The sequence below is a fragment of the Etheostoma cragini genome, chromosome 9 (assembly GCF_013103735.1).
Source record: "Etheostoma cragini isolate CJK2018 chromosome 9, CSU_Ecrag_1.0, whole genome shotgun sequence".
Lineage (NCBI taxonomy): Eukaryota > Metazoa > Chordata > Actinopteri > Perciformes > Percidae > Etheostoma > Etheostoma cragini.
Genome location: NC_048415.1, coordinates 23576235 through 23596315, shown reverse-complemented (window position 1 = coordinate 23596315; position 20081 = coordinate 23576235). Strand labels below are relative to the sequence as shown.

At 40.7% G+C, this 20081-nt stretch overlaps 2 protein-coding genes across 3 annotated transcripts; both read left to right on the top strand.

Annotated features, from left to right (window-relative positions):
* Positions 1-424: 424 nt before the first annotated feature.
* Positions 425-12568, top strand: tbc1d23 (TBC1 domain family, member 23). 2 transcript variants are annotated; one of them, XM_034880789.1, is made up of 19 exons: positions 425-563; positions 1871-1982; positions 3723-3828; positions 4686-4890; positions 5767-5890; positions 6002-6126; positions 6227-6273; positions 6361-6464; positions 6607-6729; positions 6806-6898; positions 7246-7416; positions 7565-7607; positions 8243-8349; positions 8448-8590; positions 9273-9317; positions 10611-10699; positions 10823-10958; positions 11184-11378; positions 12181-12568. In XM_034880789.1, the coding sequence occupies exons 1-19, from the start codon at positions 526-528 to the stop codon at positions 12263-12265; spliced, it is 2091 nt and encodes a 696-aa protein (XP_034736680.1). In that variant the 5' UTR covers positions 425-525; the 3' UTR covers positions 12266-12568. The 2 variants fall into 2 exon arrangements, with proteins under 2 accessions (XP_034736680.1, XP_034736682.1); XM_034880791.1 differs by lacking the exon at positions 9273-9317.
* Positions 12569-14822: 2254 nt separating this feature from the next.
* On the top strand, positions 14823-20063 carry nit2 (nitrilase family, member 2). Its single transcript, XM_034880823.1, has 10 exons — positions 14823-14933; positions 15153-15271; positions 15378-15498; positions 16716-16804; positions 16921-17014; positions 17103-17177; positions 17266-17344; positions 18130-18228; positions 18575-18630; positions 19572-20063. Exons 1-10 carry the CDS (start codon positions 14906-14908, stop codon positions 19670-19672), a joined length of 861 nt encoding a protein of 286 aa, XP_034736714.1. The 5' UTR covers positions 14823-14905; the 3' UTR covers positions 19673-20063.
* The last annotated feature ends 18 nt before the right edge of the window (positions 20064-20081 follow it).

Sequence of the window (20081 nt, the reverse complement as noted above, 5' to 3'; positions counted from 1 at the left end):
ACCTCATTTATATAAAATGATGCCTACATTTTGAGTAATTTTTTTTTTTAATTATTATAAATTATTTTGACTAGTTAAAATCAGAGGAACATATGTTGATGGATAGTCACAGACTGTCAAAGTTTAGTTACTGTTTTGAAACTCCCCCCCCCCCACATGCTTTAAAATTAAAACACCCACAATTTAATGGATATTAATTGTATTTGCGAAGCACGTTGTATGGAACCATCCATATAATATTTTTGGGCAAGTTGGTTGAAAGTAACCCACATTTTTTACATAAAAACATTGAAAATAAGTCAAATTTGACCCAAGGACAACAGGAGGGTTAAGAGTTGACATCCGGACCAGGACCAGGACCAGGACCAGGACCAGGTTTAGTTGCGGCCACTAGACAATCCTCTGGAATTATTACAGCAAAGATCCTCAGATTAAATTATCAATCGCAGTTTTGAGTGTTGAACGACATGTCTGCCGTGTTGACGGCATTTGAATTGACCGAATTGACGTGTCCCCGTCATAACAATGGCGGATACAGCGGACGAAGCTCTTCTGGGCAGCTGGTGAGACAATATGTTGTCGGACTAACATTATAACAGACGTTTTAAATTGTCAAAGAATTGTGTGGGTTTCATCTGACAGCATTTGGTGTGTCCTAAGTAAACATGAGTTTGCGTAGTTAATCGGTTCTGCTGACTGGGGATGCTAGCCTGTAACGTTAACAAGGTTCATACGTTACCGTTCTGCTCGGCGGCTAGCTAGCTTACGTTAATTAGCTAGCTAGCCAAGTTGGTTCGGATAAATTAGCTAGCAGCCCCGTTAGGTCGGACACAATTAACTCAAAGAGCTTTTAAGAAAGACCCGTCAAAGCATTTATAGTACCATCTCTTTCTCTCGCTTTGACAAGTTTATAGGCAAAGCGCTTTAGCCAGCAAGCTAACAATAACTAGCTAGATGGCCGGTGTTTGTCTAGTTCTGTTCCCTTCACCCAGAACACAACCGTAGCCTTAGCTAGCTTTAGCTCCACTTTGTTCCTCACACGTTATATGCGTAATATAATTGTATTACAAGATAAAGTATATGTGAAATTGTTTGTAAGTAATGGGCTTGTCAAGAGTCAAAGAGGGGCGTACCGAGATAAATGCCATCATAAACTGATTCCCATAACGTTATCTTTACGTGTCGTGGTATCTGCCCGGTATGGAAAATCACCTTTACATATTCCTAGTGTCATTTCGTTGTTTTGGTGTTTGTAGAACCACAACTACATTAGATGACGATTAAATGGTGTACGTTCAGTTTAGTGTCCCAAATAATTTTGGTCAAATAAAAAAGTGTCTAAATGTTGTGGGTCTTAGTTGTGACAGGTTAGGGGAGCATAGATGGTTTTGCAGTTTAATAGTCACTAAACTGCACATATACCCTTATCTTAACTTATTGACGTTTTGTAACCAAAATATGAATACCATAATTCCAAGTGCTCAGTACAAGTTGCCATAGATCAAAGTGATGGTGGAAAATTGCTGATATTGTCCGATCGAGAATTACCCATTCAGTGTTTGGTAATTTAAGTTCAAAAGTGGCTCAAATTATTAATCCATTTTCAAAATAATCAAAGTTTAAATATTCAATTACTTAATACTCAATGAAATTTCTAATCATTACAGCAAAAAACATATGATTCACCTAGTGTAAATCGATATGACTGCAAATAAGTTATTACAGTGAAGGGTCATTTTCTGCATTGAGTTTACAGTATTGTTGTTACAATTGTTATTGATGTCACACATAAGAATTCTTATCTTTGTTTTTATGAAGATTTATGCTTTGATTGATCTGTGAACTTTTGTCATTGTTTGTGCCTTTTCAGGGACCAGGATCTAGCTGAGGCTCTGGACTCGGGCGGCTCTGACATGGAGATGGAGAGAAGCATCATCCAGGTCCAGGAGCATTCTGCTGAACACAGGGCCAAAATGTGGAAGGTGAGACACATGACAGGAGTCAGTCCACACCGGCTGAAACTGACCACCAATTACAAAAAGCAGTTTCACTTCTAATATAGTCTCGCATTACCAGACCCTCCTCTACAACGCTGCATAAATGCAATTAGTTAGGAATAATCTCGTCATAGACACAAGTCAACAGACAGGAAAGATCAGTAATTAACAATGTAAAGGTCTTTGTGGTACACCCACAGTTAAGGCCTCAGTTTTGTTTGAAACCACATACCAACGACATATTTTTATGCCTCCGTGCTGGTGACAGCCATTGCAGAAGCATTATGACTTTGGGTTGTCCTTCCTCTTTTTGTCATTGCGATATCTCAGGAACAACTTGAGGGAATTTCTTTAAATTTGGAATTAAAGTTCACATTGGATTCGATGTTGGAGGTCAGATGTCAATGTTACTGTGGCGTTTTTGGCAGTAACTCAATAATTACTACGCTAGTTATGACGACATTCATTTCACACAAATGTCTAATAGGATAACATCATGTGATTACATTTAATATTCAAAAAGTCAAAGGGCAACTTCACTGTGACTTCATAATGTTCTGCAAAAAATGCTTTTCTAGCCATTATTCAACGCCGTAAATTAGGAACAGACACTAATCTTTAAACTGTGGTGATTGTGTAGATCTTCTGTGCTGCGGGGTTGAAGATGTATGTGTTACACCAAATGTGACAAATACTAAAAGGTTGTACTTTGGACAGTTAGTTAACATCTATATTTCTACCTGTTAGTACAGTACTTCTGGTTTATAAAAATGCCACCAGCCCTCCTTCATCTTGATAGACCTCACAGGGTTGTTGGCAGTCTTGTATAAAGTACTTGAAAGCAATACTTGAGTACAAGTATCTTACCAGAAAATGACTTTGGTAGAAGCTAAAATCTCCTTTTTAGAATATTACTTGAGTAAAAGTCTTAAAGTAGCTATTTACTGAACTCAATTTTCAAGAGTATTCTTCAAATATTAAATGCACTTAAGTATTAGAAGTAACTTTTAATTCTACCATTTATGTACAGATTGAGGGAGTTGTGAAATTGCACGAGATGAATAGATACATTTGGGACACATTTTATAAGGAAAAGTTGAGTGGTACTCTAGGTTCTTATTAGCCCATTTATATTCATTCAAGAAATCTGAAAATCTGGCAAGCTATTGACATTGTAGAATTATCTTTTTACTTACAAATAGACACAAGTAATAACCAATTAAAAAGCTGCAAGTGTTGTCTGGTGTCATCGGCTATGATGTTAACACGGTCTAACCTGAAGGACATATCATAATGTTTTAACATCTTGGTTTGTATGAAAAATAGTACCATCCAGCATCTTCAGATTTTGTTTATCAGTTGTAATCTGCTAATATGTTCATTATTGCAACTATTTCTGTGTACATCATGTGACTCATTATACCTGAACAACTTTTAGATGGTGTAGCATTGCTTGTAATCATTCTAAAAAATAAAGAACTAAGGCTAGATTTAAACAAAATAAAAGGACATTCCTAGGGTTGCAGAGATTGCTTTGTGTCTGTCTCTAATGTAACAATTTAATAAATCAAGCCATACAGCCATATCTCTGTAGATTAGTTGTTTAATATTTGAGCAGCAGTCGAGTCACTGATTACAGATCCATCTATGACTTGTTTTATTGAGTGTCCTTTCATCACTTACTCGCTGCATGTTGAGCAGTGATTTCTTGTTTTGTGTCGGCAGATCGCTCTAAATGTCTCTGGAAAAGGAGACAGCCTGTCTCCCTGGGACGGCGTCCTCGATTTACCAGAACAGACCCTCATTCACAACCGCAGTCAACAGCTGATTGGTGAGTAAAAGAATGTGCCCTTACTTCCTCAAAAACACTCTATGGATTTTGGAGTTACTGCAGTAAAAGTACATAGTCAGCAACAAACAATGAACATGATGAAGTCAGTGCTAGTGAACTAGTGAAGTAGTGGTTTGTGCAGGCCCAGGGCAAGAATTCCTCTTAACATGAAAGGTACCAGACATATTGTAATCAAGCGATAAGGTATAAGAAAGTCTAAGGACAAAATAATAGTGATAATAAAATTATTAATGAGTCAATATTCCTAGAGTGTTGATTATTTAGAAGAGGATTAGACCTGGTCAACGTAGGTGCCAGGTTTAGACAAACAACAAGAATGTGTGAAATTAATAAACAGAATCTCTGATTCTTCTGCGTAGATTTTTTATAATTTTTTACCTGTCTGTTGTTAATCCCACAGTGTAATAGCAGAGTAATGCTTAATCGGGGGGAATGCTCTTTTAAGTAACTCACTCACTTACTTCTGACAACAGCAGGAGTAAGAGAGGTTGTGTTATTTTAGGGTCTGCCAGTATCTGAAGGAGATCAGAGGAACAAATTAATTTCTACTTCTTTAATTTATACTTCACTTCTGATAAGTTGACAAGATCTGGTACACAAACAATATCTGGTGCTCAATATAGAAAGCCTTTTATGAAAGTAATGACCAGAACAGCTTGGCATACAGAAAAAGGGCTCTTTTCATATATTATTTATTGGTAGTGCTAAACCTATGACTTAGGTTTTTCAGTGGTCGTTTCTCTGCCTCTTCTTTTTCAATATTGATGCCAACTTTCGTTTGATGTTTCTAATAAAAAGGTTTCTAAGGCACAATTGGCGTTGTTTCCTATGTTTAGACCAGCTGAAAGTATCAGAAGAAGAGAGGCGAGATATGGTGTCTGACGTTGAGTCAGTCATCACGTTCTACTGCAAGTCCCGCAACATTTCCTTCACCCCAGAGCTGAGCTGGCCGCACCTGCTCAAACCACTGCTGGGGCTTCAGCTCCCCCGCAGCGACCTCTACAACTGCTTCTACGCTGTCATGAACAAATACATCCCCAGGTGGGCTTTCAGTTTTGATTATTCTTTTCATTCCGCATAGTCTCTATCCATGACTGTTAACTTCCCGGTTAGTCTATATCCATGACTGGTAACTTCCTGGGTAGTCTATATCCATGACTGTTAACTTCCTGGGTAGTCTATATCCATGACTGTTAACTTCCCGGGTAGTTCCGGTGCTGCCGGCTGTCTTTGTGTTAACTTTAACCTCCGTTGGATAGAACAACATTAACCAAAGCCTCTGAGTTTTAAGGAAGATTTGGATTGTGTGACCAGGTTGGCCTGCTTGGACCGTTTGGGGAATCATTGTCTAGATTTACAAAGACTATTTTTATGGCATTTACTTCCTAACTGGGACGTTTTAGGGCCTATCGGTTGGATTTGCTGTGGACAAAATAGACACAGTGCTACACTGGTAAGAGCAATTTAGGTTTAACCGTGTATCAGCTGATTTAAATAGCTCACATTACTGAATCGTGTGAAAAGTTCACTTCATTTATTATTGGATGTGGTTTTTTCTTTTGCGGGGTGCAAATGTTCCACCAGAACAAGTTCCCTCTTGAAACCATTTTACAGATGTATTGTTGCTGAGGCCGGAGCTTAGCACCGCCCAACACGATTGATTGGTTTAAAGAAAAGCAAACAACCCCTGAGCGTCTGCTCTCCTATCCTGGAGTTTATGATCCTGTTTCCAGACCTTCCTCCGCAGAGCTGTGGAGATTGGTCTGGCAATGCTGGACTACGTTCCTTTCAATAATAGACAGCACATGGAGACTTTAGCTGTAAATTATAGTGTGGTCTAGAACTACTCTATATGTAAATTGCTATGATTTGATACTAAATAAATTGAATTAAATGTTGTAATTATGTCCATTTCAGGGACTGCGTGCCAAACGGCCGGCCCTTCCACCTGTACAGACTACTGCTGCAGTACCATGAGCCAGAGCTCTGCTCTTTCCTGGACACCAAAAAGATCACACCTGACTCCTACGCCATCAACTGGGTATGTTCTGTCTTCCCAGTCCGAGTCATTCTGACATGTAAACATCCAGGGCTTCTGACCACGTCTGAACCACTCTACATGTCCTTGTGTGTGTTTGGATTTCCTCCACAGATGGGAAGTCTGTTTTCCAGCCACTGCCCTCCAGACGTCACCCAGGCCGTGTGGGACTGCTACCTCCGGCAAGCGGACCCCTTCCTCATCTTCTTCCTCATGCTCATCATCCTCGTCAATGCCAAGTAGGCAGCCGCTAGTGGAAGCTACACAGATACATGATCATACCAATATAACTAACCTTAAATGTAAATCTTGATTTGTCTTGGTTAAATTTACCCTTAGAGAGGCCATCCTTTCAGACGATGGAAGCAGCAAAGAGGACATCATCAGTAAGTCCGACTTTCTACCATTTTATTTCTAAATTCATTTAATCTCTTGTTAAACACTGGCGTTAAACAAGACTTTCTTTGTCAAAGAAATGCTGGAAGCGTCTCCTTCTCACCTGGAATCGGAGGACATTGAAGATTTGTTTTCTCTGGCCCAGTATTACCAGAGCAAGACCCCTCTGTCTCTCAGAAAGGTAAGGCACTATGCATGCGTTTGTGTTTAATAGACACAGAGTGGTACTGAGATGAGACTGCTAACAAAGAGACGAAGGCAGCTGCACAAGAGAGGTCATTGTTTCAAAGCCATCGTGTGTTTGCTTTGCCCTGCCCTTGTAGATGAACCAAAACCTGTTTGGTAGCAGCCTGGTGGCTCTGAAAGAAGAGGACACTGACCTGAGTCAGGCACTGTGTCTCCCTGTGTCTGTCCCTGAGATCCTGCAGGCCAACCAGCTGCAGCAGGTCGGTAACGCTCACTTAGCCTTGTGAGTAGAAAGAAAGAGAAGATGAATGTGATAATAATGGATTTTATTTCCAGGATGGGGTACGTTTCTTTGTGGTGGATTGCAGGCCTGCAGAGCAGTACAACGCTGGGCACCTGTCCACGGCCTTCCACCTGGACTCCGACCTGGTGAGGGTAGACTAAATTGATTCTGTGCTCACATACATGGAGTGTATGACTAGGGTTGTCTCTATCCAGAGTGAGCTGTTTTGGTGTTGAGAGAAAAAAACTAATTTAAATGTATTAACCCTAAGAAACATATTTTAGTTACTTTTGTTTACTTAGTTATTTTTGTCAACAAAAAAAACAGTGGGCTTCTCTGTTATCTGAGCAACTACAAGTATTGGATCAGGACTTGTTATTGGCAGATATTTAATATTTTAAAGATTGAAACGAGGTGGTTAAAGAAGCTTATCGGGACATCCCTAATAATAAATAATAATTATTATAAATGTGTTTTTCTTTTGTTCTCACAGATGCTCCAGACCCCGTCTGAGTTTGCTCTCTCTGTGAAGTCCCTGTTAGAAGCTCAGAAGCAGTCTTTGGAGTCGGGCTCCATTGCCAGCGGAGAGCACCTGTGCTTCATGGGCAGCGGCAGGGAGGAGGAGGACATGTACATGAACATGGTGTTGGCCCACTTCCTGCAGGTGAGGGACATGACAAGAGAAGAATTAACAACATTGCTGCAGTGGGATTTGCCTCCTGTTTGGCAAATACAGATCATGTCACAATGTGTGTTCCCTTTGTATGTTTTCCTTGCTAACATTTGAGCTAATTAAAGGATTTCTGTTACAGAAAAACAAAGAATATGTCAGCATTGCTAAAGGAGGTTTCATGGGTAAGTATGTGAATATGAGAAGACTGAGACTCCTGGGGCCAGAAGCATTAAACTGTGCAGATTCCCGACCTAAACACTGTACACACAGACAGAAATATCTGAGTACGCCTGGTTCTGTTTAAAACTTCCTAACATTGTTGAACTGGGCGCACAAGCCTCATTTCCACTCTCAAGGAGCAGCTATCATCAGGGATTTCACAGCACTCATATCAAAACCGACTTTATAAAGTTCTTCATGTTAAATGAAATGAGTAGGACATTCATATAGGCATTTAAAATAATGCCCACAATGTAAAAAAACTGAATCAAGTAATTTGTTGAAATAATTATTGATATAGATATTGCTATAAAGACTAACAAACAACCTAACCCTTCTATGATTAGACTACATCTCTCACCTTGTATTTCATTTCCATGTTAAAGAAAACATGTCCACATGCTATGATGTATTTTTTAGAAACTCACACTCTAACCACACATTCTTCTGTTATTAATACCAGTTTATGCGTGGGAAGTGCCGTATGCATCTATTTTGTGCAAACACATTGTTTATATATCTGTCCCCTGGTCACAAATGCTGGTTTAATATTAGTGAGAAGTAAACAAAAAACTCATTGAGATCTGTGTGATTTCAGCCCTCCAAAAGCATCTGGTAGACATGAATATTGAGGGTCTCGACTCGTCCTACATCCACTGGATCGTCAGCACGTCTGGGTCTCACAGCAGCCTCAGCTCTGCTGATGTAAGTGGTCAGAAACATTTGTGTACACACAAACGGACACTCATTTGAATAAAGTTTTACTTGTTCAAACAGATAATTATCTTTTTTTCCTGATACAGGGAGAGTCACTAAGTAGTCCTGGAGACGGCAAAGGCGTTAAGTCTTTGGTCAACAAAATGACATTTGCTCTCAAGTCCAAGTCAGTGAATGTAAAAGAGAAGATGATCAGCTTCATCGAGAACACCGCCACCCCCGTAGACAGGTGAGCCCCCAGTTCCTCCTCTCCATCTCAAACACACTCTACAACACACTCTTATACTTTGCTTCTTTATTTTTAGGATTTATAATTTTGCTACAATTTTAAATTGTAGTATTTGTCAAGATTTCAAATTTATCATTCCTCTCACAATAAAGTGAGATAAACTAAAATGAGTTTAATGGTAAAAATGTAATAGGTGCTATTTGTCATGAGGGTTTGATATATATTTAAACCTGACTTAGTCTTGCATTGCCACACCTCTTATTGCGGTGTTGTCTGCAATATTCCATTATGGACTGGCTACACCGCCTGTCTATTCTGGGATAGGGGAAGAAAAGCTCCGGCTTGTTTGTATTTCTTCAAACCAATCCCAATCATCCCGGGTTGCACTAAGCCCTGATGGTGCAGAATCAAGCGTGTGAGAGCTGTGCCAGATGTCTTTAGGGCTTTATCCCAGCCATGTACATCCGTTGAGTCAGATTTCAGGTGTGAACGATCTAGTCTGTAAAAAAACTTATAAGACTTTTCTTCCTACACAACTGAAATATCACACTGGACTGATGAACAGCAACTAGACTAATCAAATCGGACTGTGGTCATTTGATAACTCTAAACTGACATTTTAGTTTTGCAACTTATTTTTCATGTTTCAGTTTACCATACCTTGTACCTTATTCCATGCTAGAATGTCTTTCAATCTGCCCTGGCCAGAGAAGGTGATTCCAGATCGGTAAGAGCTCCCTGATATCCCCAGCATGCCCACTGGCTGTAGACCCACACCAGTGTGGCAGGATTGTAGGACAGTTAACCTGTTTCACATTAACGCATGTGTAGTATACCAGCATCTCTGCCCACGCCGCTCACTCATGTAACTACACTATGCGTACCAGAAGTTCCAGATGTGTCTTCATGCTTTCACTAACAACATTCAGCACTGCTGTTTAGTCCGCATTACTGAAGCTGCTGTGGCCTTTCAGGAAGCATCTTTACATCCACAACTCACTGAGACCCTTTTCTGAATGACAGTTGTCATTGGTAGCACCTTAGCAGGGCTGCACGATACGAGGAAAATATGCGAGAACATTGTTAAGATGCGGTGCACTGATATGGGAGACAAGGATGAAATATTAAATATAACTTATTTAATGCCTAAAAATGCTGCAGTTTGGCAGCATTTGGGTTTGCTCCCTAATGAGAAGGGAGAGGTGTTTTAGTATTCACTTTCTGGAGGTTGTAGGCACAAGCCAACAGGTTGGTGACGCCGTCTGAGCCTTATGTCATCATTTTTAATTCGTCACAGTAATACCGTAGACTGCTGTTGAAAAATAAGGAGGAGGTTTGACAGTATCAAAATCGTCGCTACTTCCGATTGGATGGTTTAGTGAGGTCAAACAAATGCAAATGCTTTTGAATTTAAATCAAACAAGTGAAATAATTTCTGACTTTCTTTTACTGAACAAATTGAACATTGAATTAAACATAAAGGGTACCACTAAAAAAGGAATGACGGTTACAGTTTAAACTCTTACAACTAACAAAATATCTTTGTCTATCGCGATATGTTGCAGCCTACACAATGTGTTTATTGCACCAGTTGATATTGCAATGGATAAAAAATAAAGATATATTGTGCAGCCCTTAACCTTAGCGTCCCTGCTGTTTGCTTGGAGATGATCTTAACACCATTTCCATTTCATTGTAGTTCTTTTAGATGATAGGCAGGGCTATGCAGAATCCACTATGAAATCATCAAAATAAACCATAAGTTTTGCTGCAATGGCCCTGCATATCATACACTAACTAATCTAGCTCTTCTGGAGTATAAAGGTCTCATTTAACCTATTTCAATATAATTAACAGCCTAATCTGGCAGTAGTGGGCTAAGGATCTCTTCATGCCATCGCTGTGTGCAACCTTGCTGTATTTAATTGTGACTTTTCATCACAGGCATTTATGTATCCTCACAGCCTTCATTCAGTGCTGATGTGACGCTCTACGTTGTTCTGTTGATTTCCATCTCTAGGCACGTGAGCAGCAGCGACCGCGTCGGCAAACCTTACCGGGGGGTGAAACCTGTTTTCAGTATTGGTGATGAGGAGGAGTATGATACAGGTAAACCCCTTTAGAATGTAGCTCCAGGGGAAATAAAAAGGTTGCTGTTGGATGCCTCTAAACTAAAAAATATTTAAATAATGTGACTTTTTTTGATTTTTTTACATCCCACCTTTCCCGCAGATGAGATCGACAGCTCATCCATGTCAGACGACGACAGAAAGGAGATTGTCAACATTCAGACCTGGACAAACAAACCAGACGTAAAGCATCACATTCCATGTAATGAGGTGAAAGAAACTGGCCACATGTTCCCAAGGTGAGTTGCTGCCTGAATGAATTTGCTAAAGTGTGTTTCTTCACATGACCCCCCTGACACCCAACCTTCTCATCTATCGTGGGTGTCAAAGGTTAGAAACTAGGAAGGGGAAGTTGCATTTAAACGTGACTAATCCCCACTTCCCTAAAAATGAACAATAAGCGTCTCATTCATTCAGGAATCCGGAATGGGAAAACTGACTCTGTCAACTGTTTTTCTTTTCAGCCACTTGTTGATCACAGCAACTCACATGTACTGCCTGCGGGAGATCGCCTCGAGGAAAGGCTTTGCCTACATCCAATCCAGACAAGCACTGAACTCTGTGGTGAAGATCACATCCAAAAAGAAGCACCCAGAACTGATTACATTCAAGTTTGGCAGCAACAACTCAACTGGAGTGGAGATATCAGCAGTTGAGAGGTGCTTGTCTGCTAATTATTTGTCTAAAAAAGATCAAATTTTGAACTAATTTGAAACTTGCTAAATTGTTTTTCAGACATACTAGTGCCATAAAATTCTTTTATCAAAAATGTAAATTTGTATAACATGACATTTTTGGAAATGCTGTTGTTCACTTTTTTTTACCAGCGAATGAGAAGATCAATTTCATGTTAATAAGGGCAATATAAAGCTAGAGCCAGCAGGCGCTGATCGTAGCATAAAGACTAGATGTAAGGGGAATTTGCTAGTCCGGCTCTCTCCAAGATTGAAAAATATGCCTGGCAGCACAATCTATTCTCTGTAATTAACACACTATATGCCGTTTGTTTCACTGTACACAAACAGAAACGTAAAAACAACAATTTGTGGTTTGACTGGGAACTGCGTGCTGTAACAAAATCTTGTTGAACAGTCGGGTGCATTCCAGTCTTTATGCTAAGCTACGCTAATTGTCTGCTGGCTAAAGATTACGGTACAGATACACGAGTGTTACGTTTTTTTTCTTCTCATCTAACTCTCTGTAAGAAAGCAAATAAGCATTTCCCAAAATTTTGTAATATTCCTTTACCGCACTGCATGAACACATTTGAATAGGGCGCATTTAGAGATGATTCCTGGAGAATAAATGCAACAGGCTAAAATAGATCTATATTCATTCTTTTACAATATTACAACTTTATTATGATTATAAAACTCTTTTACAGAAGCTTGACATAGATTTTGTTTGTTGGTAGTTAATTGTTCATTTCACTTCTCTTTCCTCTGGTTTGCCTCCTCTCAGATATTTGATACCCAACGCAGGCGATGCCACCAAAGTCATTAAGCAGCAGATTATGAAAGTCCTAGATGCTCTGGAGAGCTCGTAAAGGGAGACGCCGGGGCCGTGATGGCCAGCTGTGACACAAACTGTAACGAGAGTCTCTGTCTGCCCAGAGTGAAACCTTCTCCCGCTCTCCCTCGGGCGTCCTCCCTGCTGGAAGCACCGCTGCAGTGTTGACTGTGAAGCCCTGTGTGTCAGTGTTCGGGACATGGCGGGCTCACTGCTGGCCCTGGGCCTGTGGGACAGGCTGTGAGTGTTGAAATACTTCACGGTCGTCCAGCCATTCTCTTTCACTAAGTTAAAAAAAAAAAAACAATATTGGTTTTACTGTATGTTTTTCTTAATCATTGATAGAACATGGGATCTCATCATCTACAATTGTACTTTGGCAAACTTCCTTCTGGCCTTAAGGTAGCGTACTGACCCAGCTGTTTAACCACTACATGACCGACCTTCTCATTCGACTTACAGCATCTCAGTTCTGACTTAGCTGTTTTGTAGGAAATAGCTCAGCTGATGTAACCCCCCACATACTCACACACACACACACACACACACACACATAAAAACCAGTGCTCACACGCACATGAGGCGGGTTTCCTAACGCAACAACTGTTTTTGATAACTTTATTTTCCAGCAGGCCACCTTAAATAGAAATTATTTGAGGATGTTTATAGGTGTGTGTGTGTACATATATATATATATATATATATATATATATATAATGTGTAAATTGCTCTATATCAGCTCAGACCTTTGCAAAGTCATTTTGAAAGCATATCCTGATGGTTAGAATATGCTTCTGCTTATACACATGTTGAAGTTCCCTTTCTGTCTAGAGTAAGAATTATGCCTTTGACAGAGTTTCTGGGAGAAAATGTATTCTCTGCTTTTACATATAATAATGAATTATTAGATCATCTCGTAGTAGTCTGATGTAGCTGTCAGAAAGCACCGTTCCCAGCCCCTCTGGGCTACACTAGTATTCTATTAGTCTGAGCACCTCCAGTATTTTTTCCATCCCAGTCATGTAAATTATTATTCCCCCGGTTAACCTGATTTAAAAAATGCCCAGTTGAAATAAATCTCTGGTTATATTGGCATCTGAAAGGCTATTATTGTAATTGAACCAACACTATGCTAACTTCTACCTGCTTAGAAAGAAAAGATCGCTGTAGCAAGGACTGTGCTTTGCACTTGTCGACGCAGCTTAAAAAGCAATGAAAAGAAAGATCATTTGTAAAAAAGCAAAGTCAGATATCTGTTTTCAGGTCTGTCTTGTCCATTGTCTTAGTCCAAACTAAGCAGCTTTAGTTTTCTTGCCACTGTTGCCTTCAGCCTCTTGCCTGCGATGTGTGATAGTGGCAACATATCCCAGCAGATCGCTGCTTCTCCTCTAATCTTTTCCTCGCTTTGTTCTTGCTTGCTTATTAGTTTGCGTTGGAAGTCGAGTTGTGTAGGTAGCCTGGGTTTAAAGTGATTCAGCACCTTCCTGACCGCCCCACTTGAAACTTTTGTCCAGAGACAATTAATCCCATTCCTCTAAAACTAAACGAGGGAGCGGTCAACGTGAGTAAAATATATGGCACATTTAGAATATGGATGACAAAAACTAAAACTTGGATCAAAGACTCCTCTTTCTTCACTCCAGTCTTTCACATCATTCCCATGTAATCCATGCTTCGTGTTGTTATTTTGTGATATTTGTGAGTATTGACTGGAACATCCTCAGGAGTCTTTAATTACTCTAACTTCACTGGCAGAGGATGTCACCACTAGTCAACATGCAACATGTCTCAACTGTAATTTGCACCTTAATGTACTGCTATTACTTTCTAATTGTTTCTCTTTGTAATAAATGGAGTTATTTGAATGCACCCGTAGAAGTATACTCATTCATACATTATGTGACATGTGTGTAAATTCCAATTGTGGTTACATTACAACGCGACGGAGACACTACACAGAGCATTCACATTTTCCCTCTGTTGGAAAGCTATTTGCAGAGTATATACTCTTGTTTAAATATTAGAATTTCTGACCACTGTAAACGAGTCATAGTGGAACAGCAATGCCCTGCTTTCTGGGTTTGAAATGCTGAATGGAAGCTAGGTAAACAAATATCTCCTGCTCAACAGCCTGTGGCAATATGAAAAGTCTAAATAGTCCCCTCTGTCTTTACCTTCAACTAATGCATAAGAATTAATAAAGGTCCAAACATTCAAAATGTAAATTCTTTGCAGTGTAAATAGTATATGCACAATGAATTCGTGTTCATGTTGAGTAACCCCTGTAGTGTCAATTATGTTAATTTTTAAGAAATGTGCTAATTAACCAACGAGGAAGGCATGCGCTGACCCCCTCCCCCAGGTGACGTAACTTCGTCTCTAAACTTCACATTAATGGTGCTGAACTACATTCGCTCTAGCATGTGTCATTGTGTGACTTTAATAGATAAGATAGAGGAACAATCAGCTGGAATCTGCAGGACTTCGTTATCCTTCCTTTGTATCGATGTGTGTTGTTTTACCGGACCTGCCTGACGTCGCAACACCCGGGCCAGAGAACCCGGACCCGTTACTGGCAGGACTAACTGGAGACTCTTATTTTGAAAACCACAAAGCCATCCGGATCACGTGCCCTGCAGCTGTGGACTGTGTCACCAAACAAGACTACTCTGCATTTATGTCCACTTTAGCTAAAGCGATGTCCAGTAAGTACAAAGTTCTCTACTGCGTGGTGGCTCATTTATTTCAATTAAAGTTAAGTTATGCTAACTATGCACATAAAGCCATGTTAGTTCTTCAGTTCGTAAATGTGTTGACACAGTTTTAAAGTTGTAACGTTAGCAATAACCATAGACGGTTAATATGAATTAATATATACAGTCTGTGGCAACAACCCTGGTTCTGGTTCTGGTTCTGGTTGTTAGAGTTCCGCCTGGCTGTGGTCCAGCTGCAGGTCTCGAGCGTCAAGGCGGACAACCTGAGCAGAGTCCGGGGGCTGGTGAAGGAGGCTGCGGGGCAGGGCAGCCAGGTGGTGCTGCTGCCGGTGAGCTGGGGGGTGGGGGTGGGGGTGGGGGGGACTTGTGACTTGTGCTCAGTACATGAGTCAGCATTGACCTCCTGCTGTCTGTCACCTGTCATTAACCCTACAGGAATGCTTCAATTCTCCCTATGGAAGCAGCTTCTTCCCGGAGTATGCGGAGAGGATCCCCGGGGAGTCCACGCAGGTGCTGTCCGAGGCGGCGAGGGACAGCAAGGTGTATCTAGTGGGAGGTAGGCCGCCTAACAGAGTCCAGGAAGTATCTCCTTTACTGTAAATCTGCATCTGATTGTTGACTTCTAATGATAATTCTGCTGTGAAACTTATATATAATACAGTATTATATTGTGGCAATGTGTTACAAATGTGTCAATTTTTCAGAAAATATTTCGAGATAAGATTTTCCCTGGATATAAACCCTGCCCACTCCACTACTCTTGTGTTGGTTCATGTATTTATTTTAAATGTAATGTAGTTCATAAAGGTGTTATGCCAGCAGGCCTTTCTATCTAGAACACCAGTACTGCACACATCAGGTTTTGGTATTAGTTAAATTAACAGAGTTAAAGGCTAACAGACCTTTTCCACCAGCAGCAGAGTTAATACATGATCTCGACTGAAATATTGTGTTTTTAGCAGAGGGAGCAGCTTAAAGTAACAGCTTAAAATAATGGCAAAAGCATTGCTTAGCAACTGGCAAAACTGTCACTGTTTCTTGTTTACAGTTTTAGTCTCATTTAATCTGATTTCACTAGATGAGATTAGATTAGATAAAACTTTCTTCAACCCACAATGGGAAAATTCCCATGATACAGCAGCAGTTTTCCACTTTAAAAAGCAATGAGACAATGTGCAAATGGCCAACAGTACATGTTTGACAAGTGGATGATGAACCATTTACAACCAATGCAGTGTTTCATTTTCAAATATATATAACAGCCTCTAGGACGAGGGTTGATCGTGCTCTATACGACCCACAATAAGCTTTTTAAACGACAGACTTTTTGCCAGATAAGCTCACGTGAAGTGTGTCCATGGGTGAGGCGTGGAGCATGGAACTGGCACACCTACATCATATTCAGACATTAGTCACACCTGTGCTTTTGCTGCTATATGCCAAAATGCTGTAGAAAGTCATACACTTTTTCTCTCTGGGAGTTATTAGAAGTAAATCTGAGAAGTGTGGGAAATCTTGGTAGATGAGGCTAATAGTTATATAATTTGGCGCAACCAAAAGCAAAATAATCTTCATTTACCTTCATCACAGAAAACTTCCAGAATACATTGAATGCCTAACTGTTTTATTACATTGGATGCTCTTCTTCTACAGAAGATGCTTCTTCTAGCTACAACAATCTTGTTTCTGTGCACAGATCACCAAGGAAATACTACAACAAGCTAAAGCTGTTTTTCCACAGTGGAGCACTGACCAGTGTGACTTGTTCCCCAGGATCCATCCCCGAAGAGGACGGGGGGAAGTTGTACAACAGCTGCACAGTGTTTGGGCCTGATGGAGAGCTCATTCTTAAACACAGGAAGGTATGTGTGCATCAACAGCACTAGTTCATTTGCCATGTGTTTACTTAATAACCTCACATATATCACAGCAGGACATTCCCCATCTTAGTTCTTCTCGTCATGTTTCCTCCTTGAAGATTCACCTCTTTGATATTGACATTCCGGGGAAAATCCGCTTCCGGGAGTCCGAGACTCTGAGCCCAGGCAACAGTTTGTCGATGTTCCAAACACGTGAGTGACATGTCTCCGGCTCGTGTTTTCATCCTTGCAGCCGGACGAGCTCCTTCTGAATCTGTTTACTGTGTTACTCCTCCGCCAGCCTTCTGTAAGGTGGGTGTGGGGATTTGCTACGACATGAGGTTTGCTGAGCTGGCGCAGCTCTACAGCAGAGAAGGTCAGTGTGTGATTGGACGTGGTTTCCCCTGGGCTTTTTGTTAATGTTGTGTACGGCAGGGTTGATGGGGGTGTCCTGTTGTCCTCAGGCTGTCAGCTGCTGGTCTACCCTGGAGCCTTCAACATGACCACAGGTCCAGCTCACTGGGAGCTGCTTCAGAGGGGGAGGTCAGACTCACAGTCCCAGTCATTGTCCTCAAACACTTCGTTACCTAGTGAAGACACATTTTACTTTGATACCAAGTATCTTCTATAGGCATGGCGGGACAATATGGAGAAAATCAGATATCAGGATATTCTTGACCAAAAACATTGATATTGATCTTGAGATGATATTATAGGGTTGACAAGTGGCACTACCACAAAATATCTTCTACATTGAGATTTTGGATGAATAATCATCAACAATGTGGTAAACAATGTCAAGTGAAATTATAGAGGAAAGGAAAAATTCCAGCTATATGCTATGTACATGCATGCACAAAAATATTGTGATGTTAAAACAAATCTGTAATACTTCAAATGATATTACCTCAAAATGTTTCACAACAGATTTTCTGAGAAGATTGAGTTAGTATTTGCTTGTTATTATTAATTTAGACAACGTAATTGTATATCTCGATATATGATTTCATCACAGAAAAGAAGTATTTTCTGCAACAAGAGCCTGTTTGACTGTTCCAGCTGTTCTATTATTTGCCTTTACCCTTTTATATCCACATTACTAATGATTATTTATCAAAAATCTTAGTGTAAAGATGTTTTGTTGAAGCACCAATTGTCAACCCTACCATATCTTTGCAATATTGATTTATTTGGTCAAAATATCGAGATATTTGATTTTCTCCCTATCGCCCGCCCCAGACCCCTGGTCCAGAGGGGCAACAATAACTAAATAAAGCAACAATTTCCTGCTGTATGATTTGCTCATGGTTTCTTTGTCTCCTTCGCAGGGCGGTTGATAACCAAGTGTACGTGGCCACGGCGTCTCCCGCCAGAGATGAAACCTCGTCCTACGTGGCCTGGGGGCACAGCACTGTTGTAAACCCATGGTAACACATCAAGCTGTAGCATTTTACCTTCTACCTGCATCCTCTGGCCAGATCATACTGGCTGTAGCTGTGTCAAAGGGATCAGAGGGAACACCAGTTAGTGATGATGGGGTAGCGAGGGAGACTTAAGTAAATGAAAGGAAAGCAAAAGATAACTCAAAAGTATTTCAATCCTTTATGTTCTGATCAGGATTGTTTGGTGGTTGGACTCTTACCATCTCATAAGTTTAGTAAATGTACTTGATGACGTCTTTTTCCATAGTAATTGGTGTCATATGGCTTTTATTTTGTCTTCTGTGAAGATTTTCCAGTGTTAGGTTTTGATTGTTGCACTGTGTCGTTGCAGGGGAGAAGTGATCTCCAAGGCCGGACCAGAGGAGGCTGTGATTTATGCTGACATTGGTGAGTGGAGAACCGTTTGCTTGTTCCTGCAGACAGGAGGGCTAGACCAGGTTCTGGCTCCTTGTTGCTGCAATATAACGTTGGTTTGCTTTCTGTGCCACATCATCACAGGGTTTCCCCCAGAGAAGTAGTTTAGCCCAGTGGCAAGTGAGGGCCCTACTGATGGCAGCGTTAATGTAGAGCCCAATAGCTGCTGTGATGACAGAATCCTGAAACCTAAATTTAAAAAAGCTATAAAATAGATTACTTAGGGCCCTACAGTAAGTCAAGCTTACTGGAGGTTTGTTTATAGTAAGAGTTTCAACCAAGCCAACAACAGTTATGACTGAGTCTTAATAAGACAAATAATAGAAGTGTGAGAACAGTCTGGTAAGTTCAGAAAATTACATCGCTTTACTGTAATGCAGCCTTTAAAACCAGGAAAAGACACCACTTGTGTCATATTACGATATCCAAAATCTAAGATGATATCAATATAATATTAGTCTTGCATTGCCAGACCTTCCTCCACAGCGCTGCAGAAGAGGGTCTGGCTAGTCCACACAGCACTCAGAGACCTGAGAACCAGGTAACCATAGTCCTCAGATTGGACCGATAAACTAGGTAGCAGTCTGGATTTACCCTGCAGAGACCTGAGGACCAGGTAACCAAAGTCCTCAGAAATCAGTCGCAGGTTAGGGCACCAACACAGAGACAGAGGACGGGGACAGACGTCCGGCCAAAATGAGGGACATCCGGTATAATTTCCAGAAGCAGCAGAGCAATCCCAGAAGTGGAAATGACGGGTTATAGATTAATATAATATTTATATATTGCCCAGCCCTACCACCCACTAATCGATTAACCGCAAAAATATTTAAGAGATTACTCGATGATAAAAGAAACGGTAAGTTGCAGCACTACACTAAACCTCTGTATCTGCATGTGGAACCTGTTCCCAGACCTGCGGTACCTAGCCGACATCCGGCAGCAGATCCCGATCACGGCGCAGCGCCGGGACGACATCTACGCCGTGACGTCTGTGCAGGGAGGATCCAGCTAAGAAGGAACCGATGGAACCATGTCCCAGACCTCTGCACCAGCACCGCGTTGTCTTCTCTTCTGAACTGAGGAAAGAAGAGATGCAGTCGGCATGGCGATGCTCACCTCTTCAGGATGGAACTGTGCTTTGTTTTGTGTGTCTGGTGCTGAATGAGTGGTTGAGCAATCGAAAATTGATGACAATTTTGATAAGCAGTTAGTTGTTTAAATCAATTACCAAGTAAAATTACCAGAAAGTATTTTCTGGTTAGAGCTTCTCTAATGTGACAGTCTTTGAATCCATTACATGTTAACATTAAGTAGAACCTTTGGGGAACCTGAGATTTTAAATCTAAAAGAAATATTCACATATTTTCTGTCATGAGGGAAAAACAATAAAGATATGTGTAGAATGTGAAATAGAAAGGCAA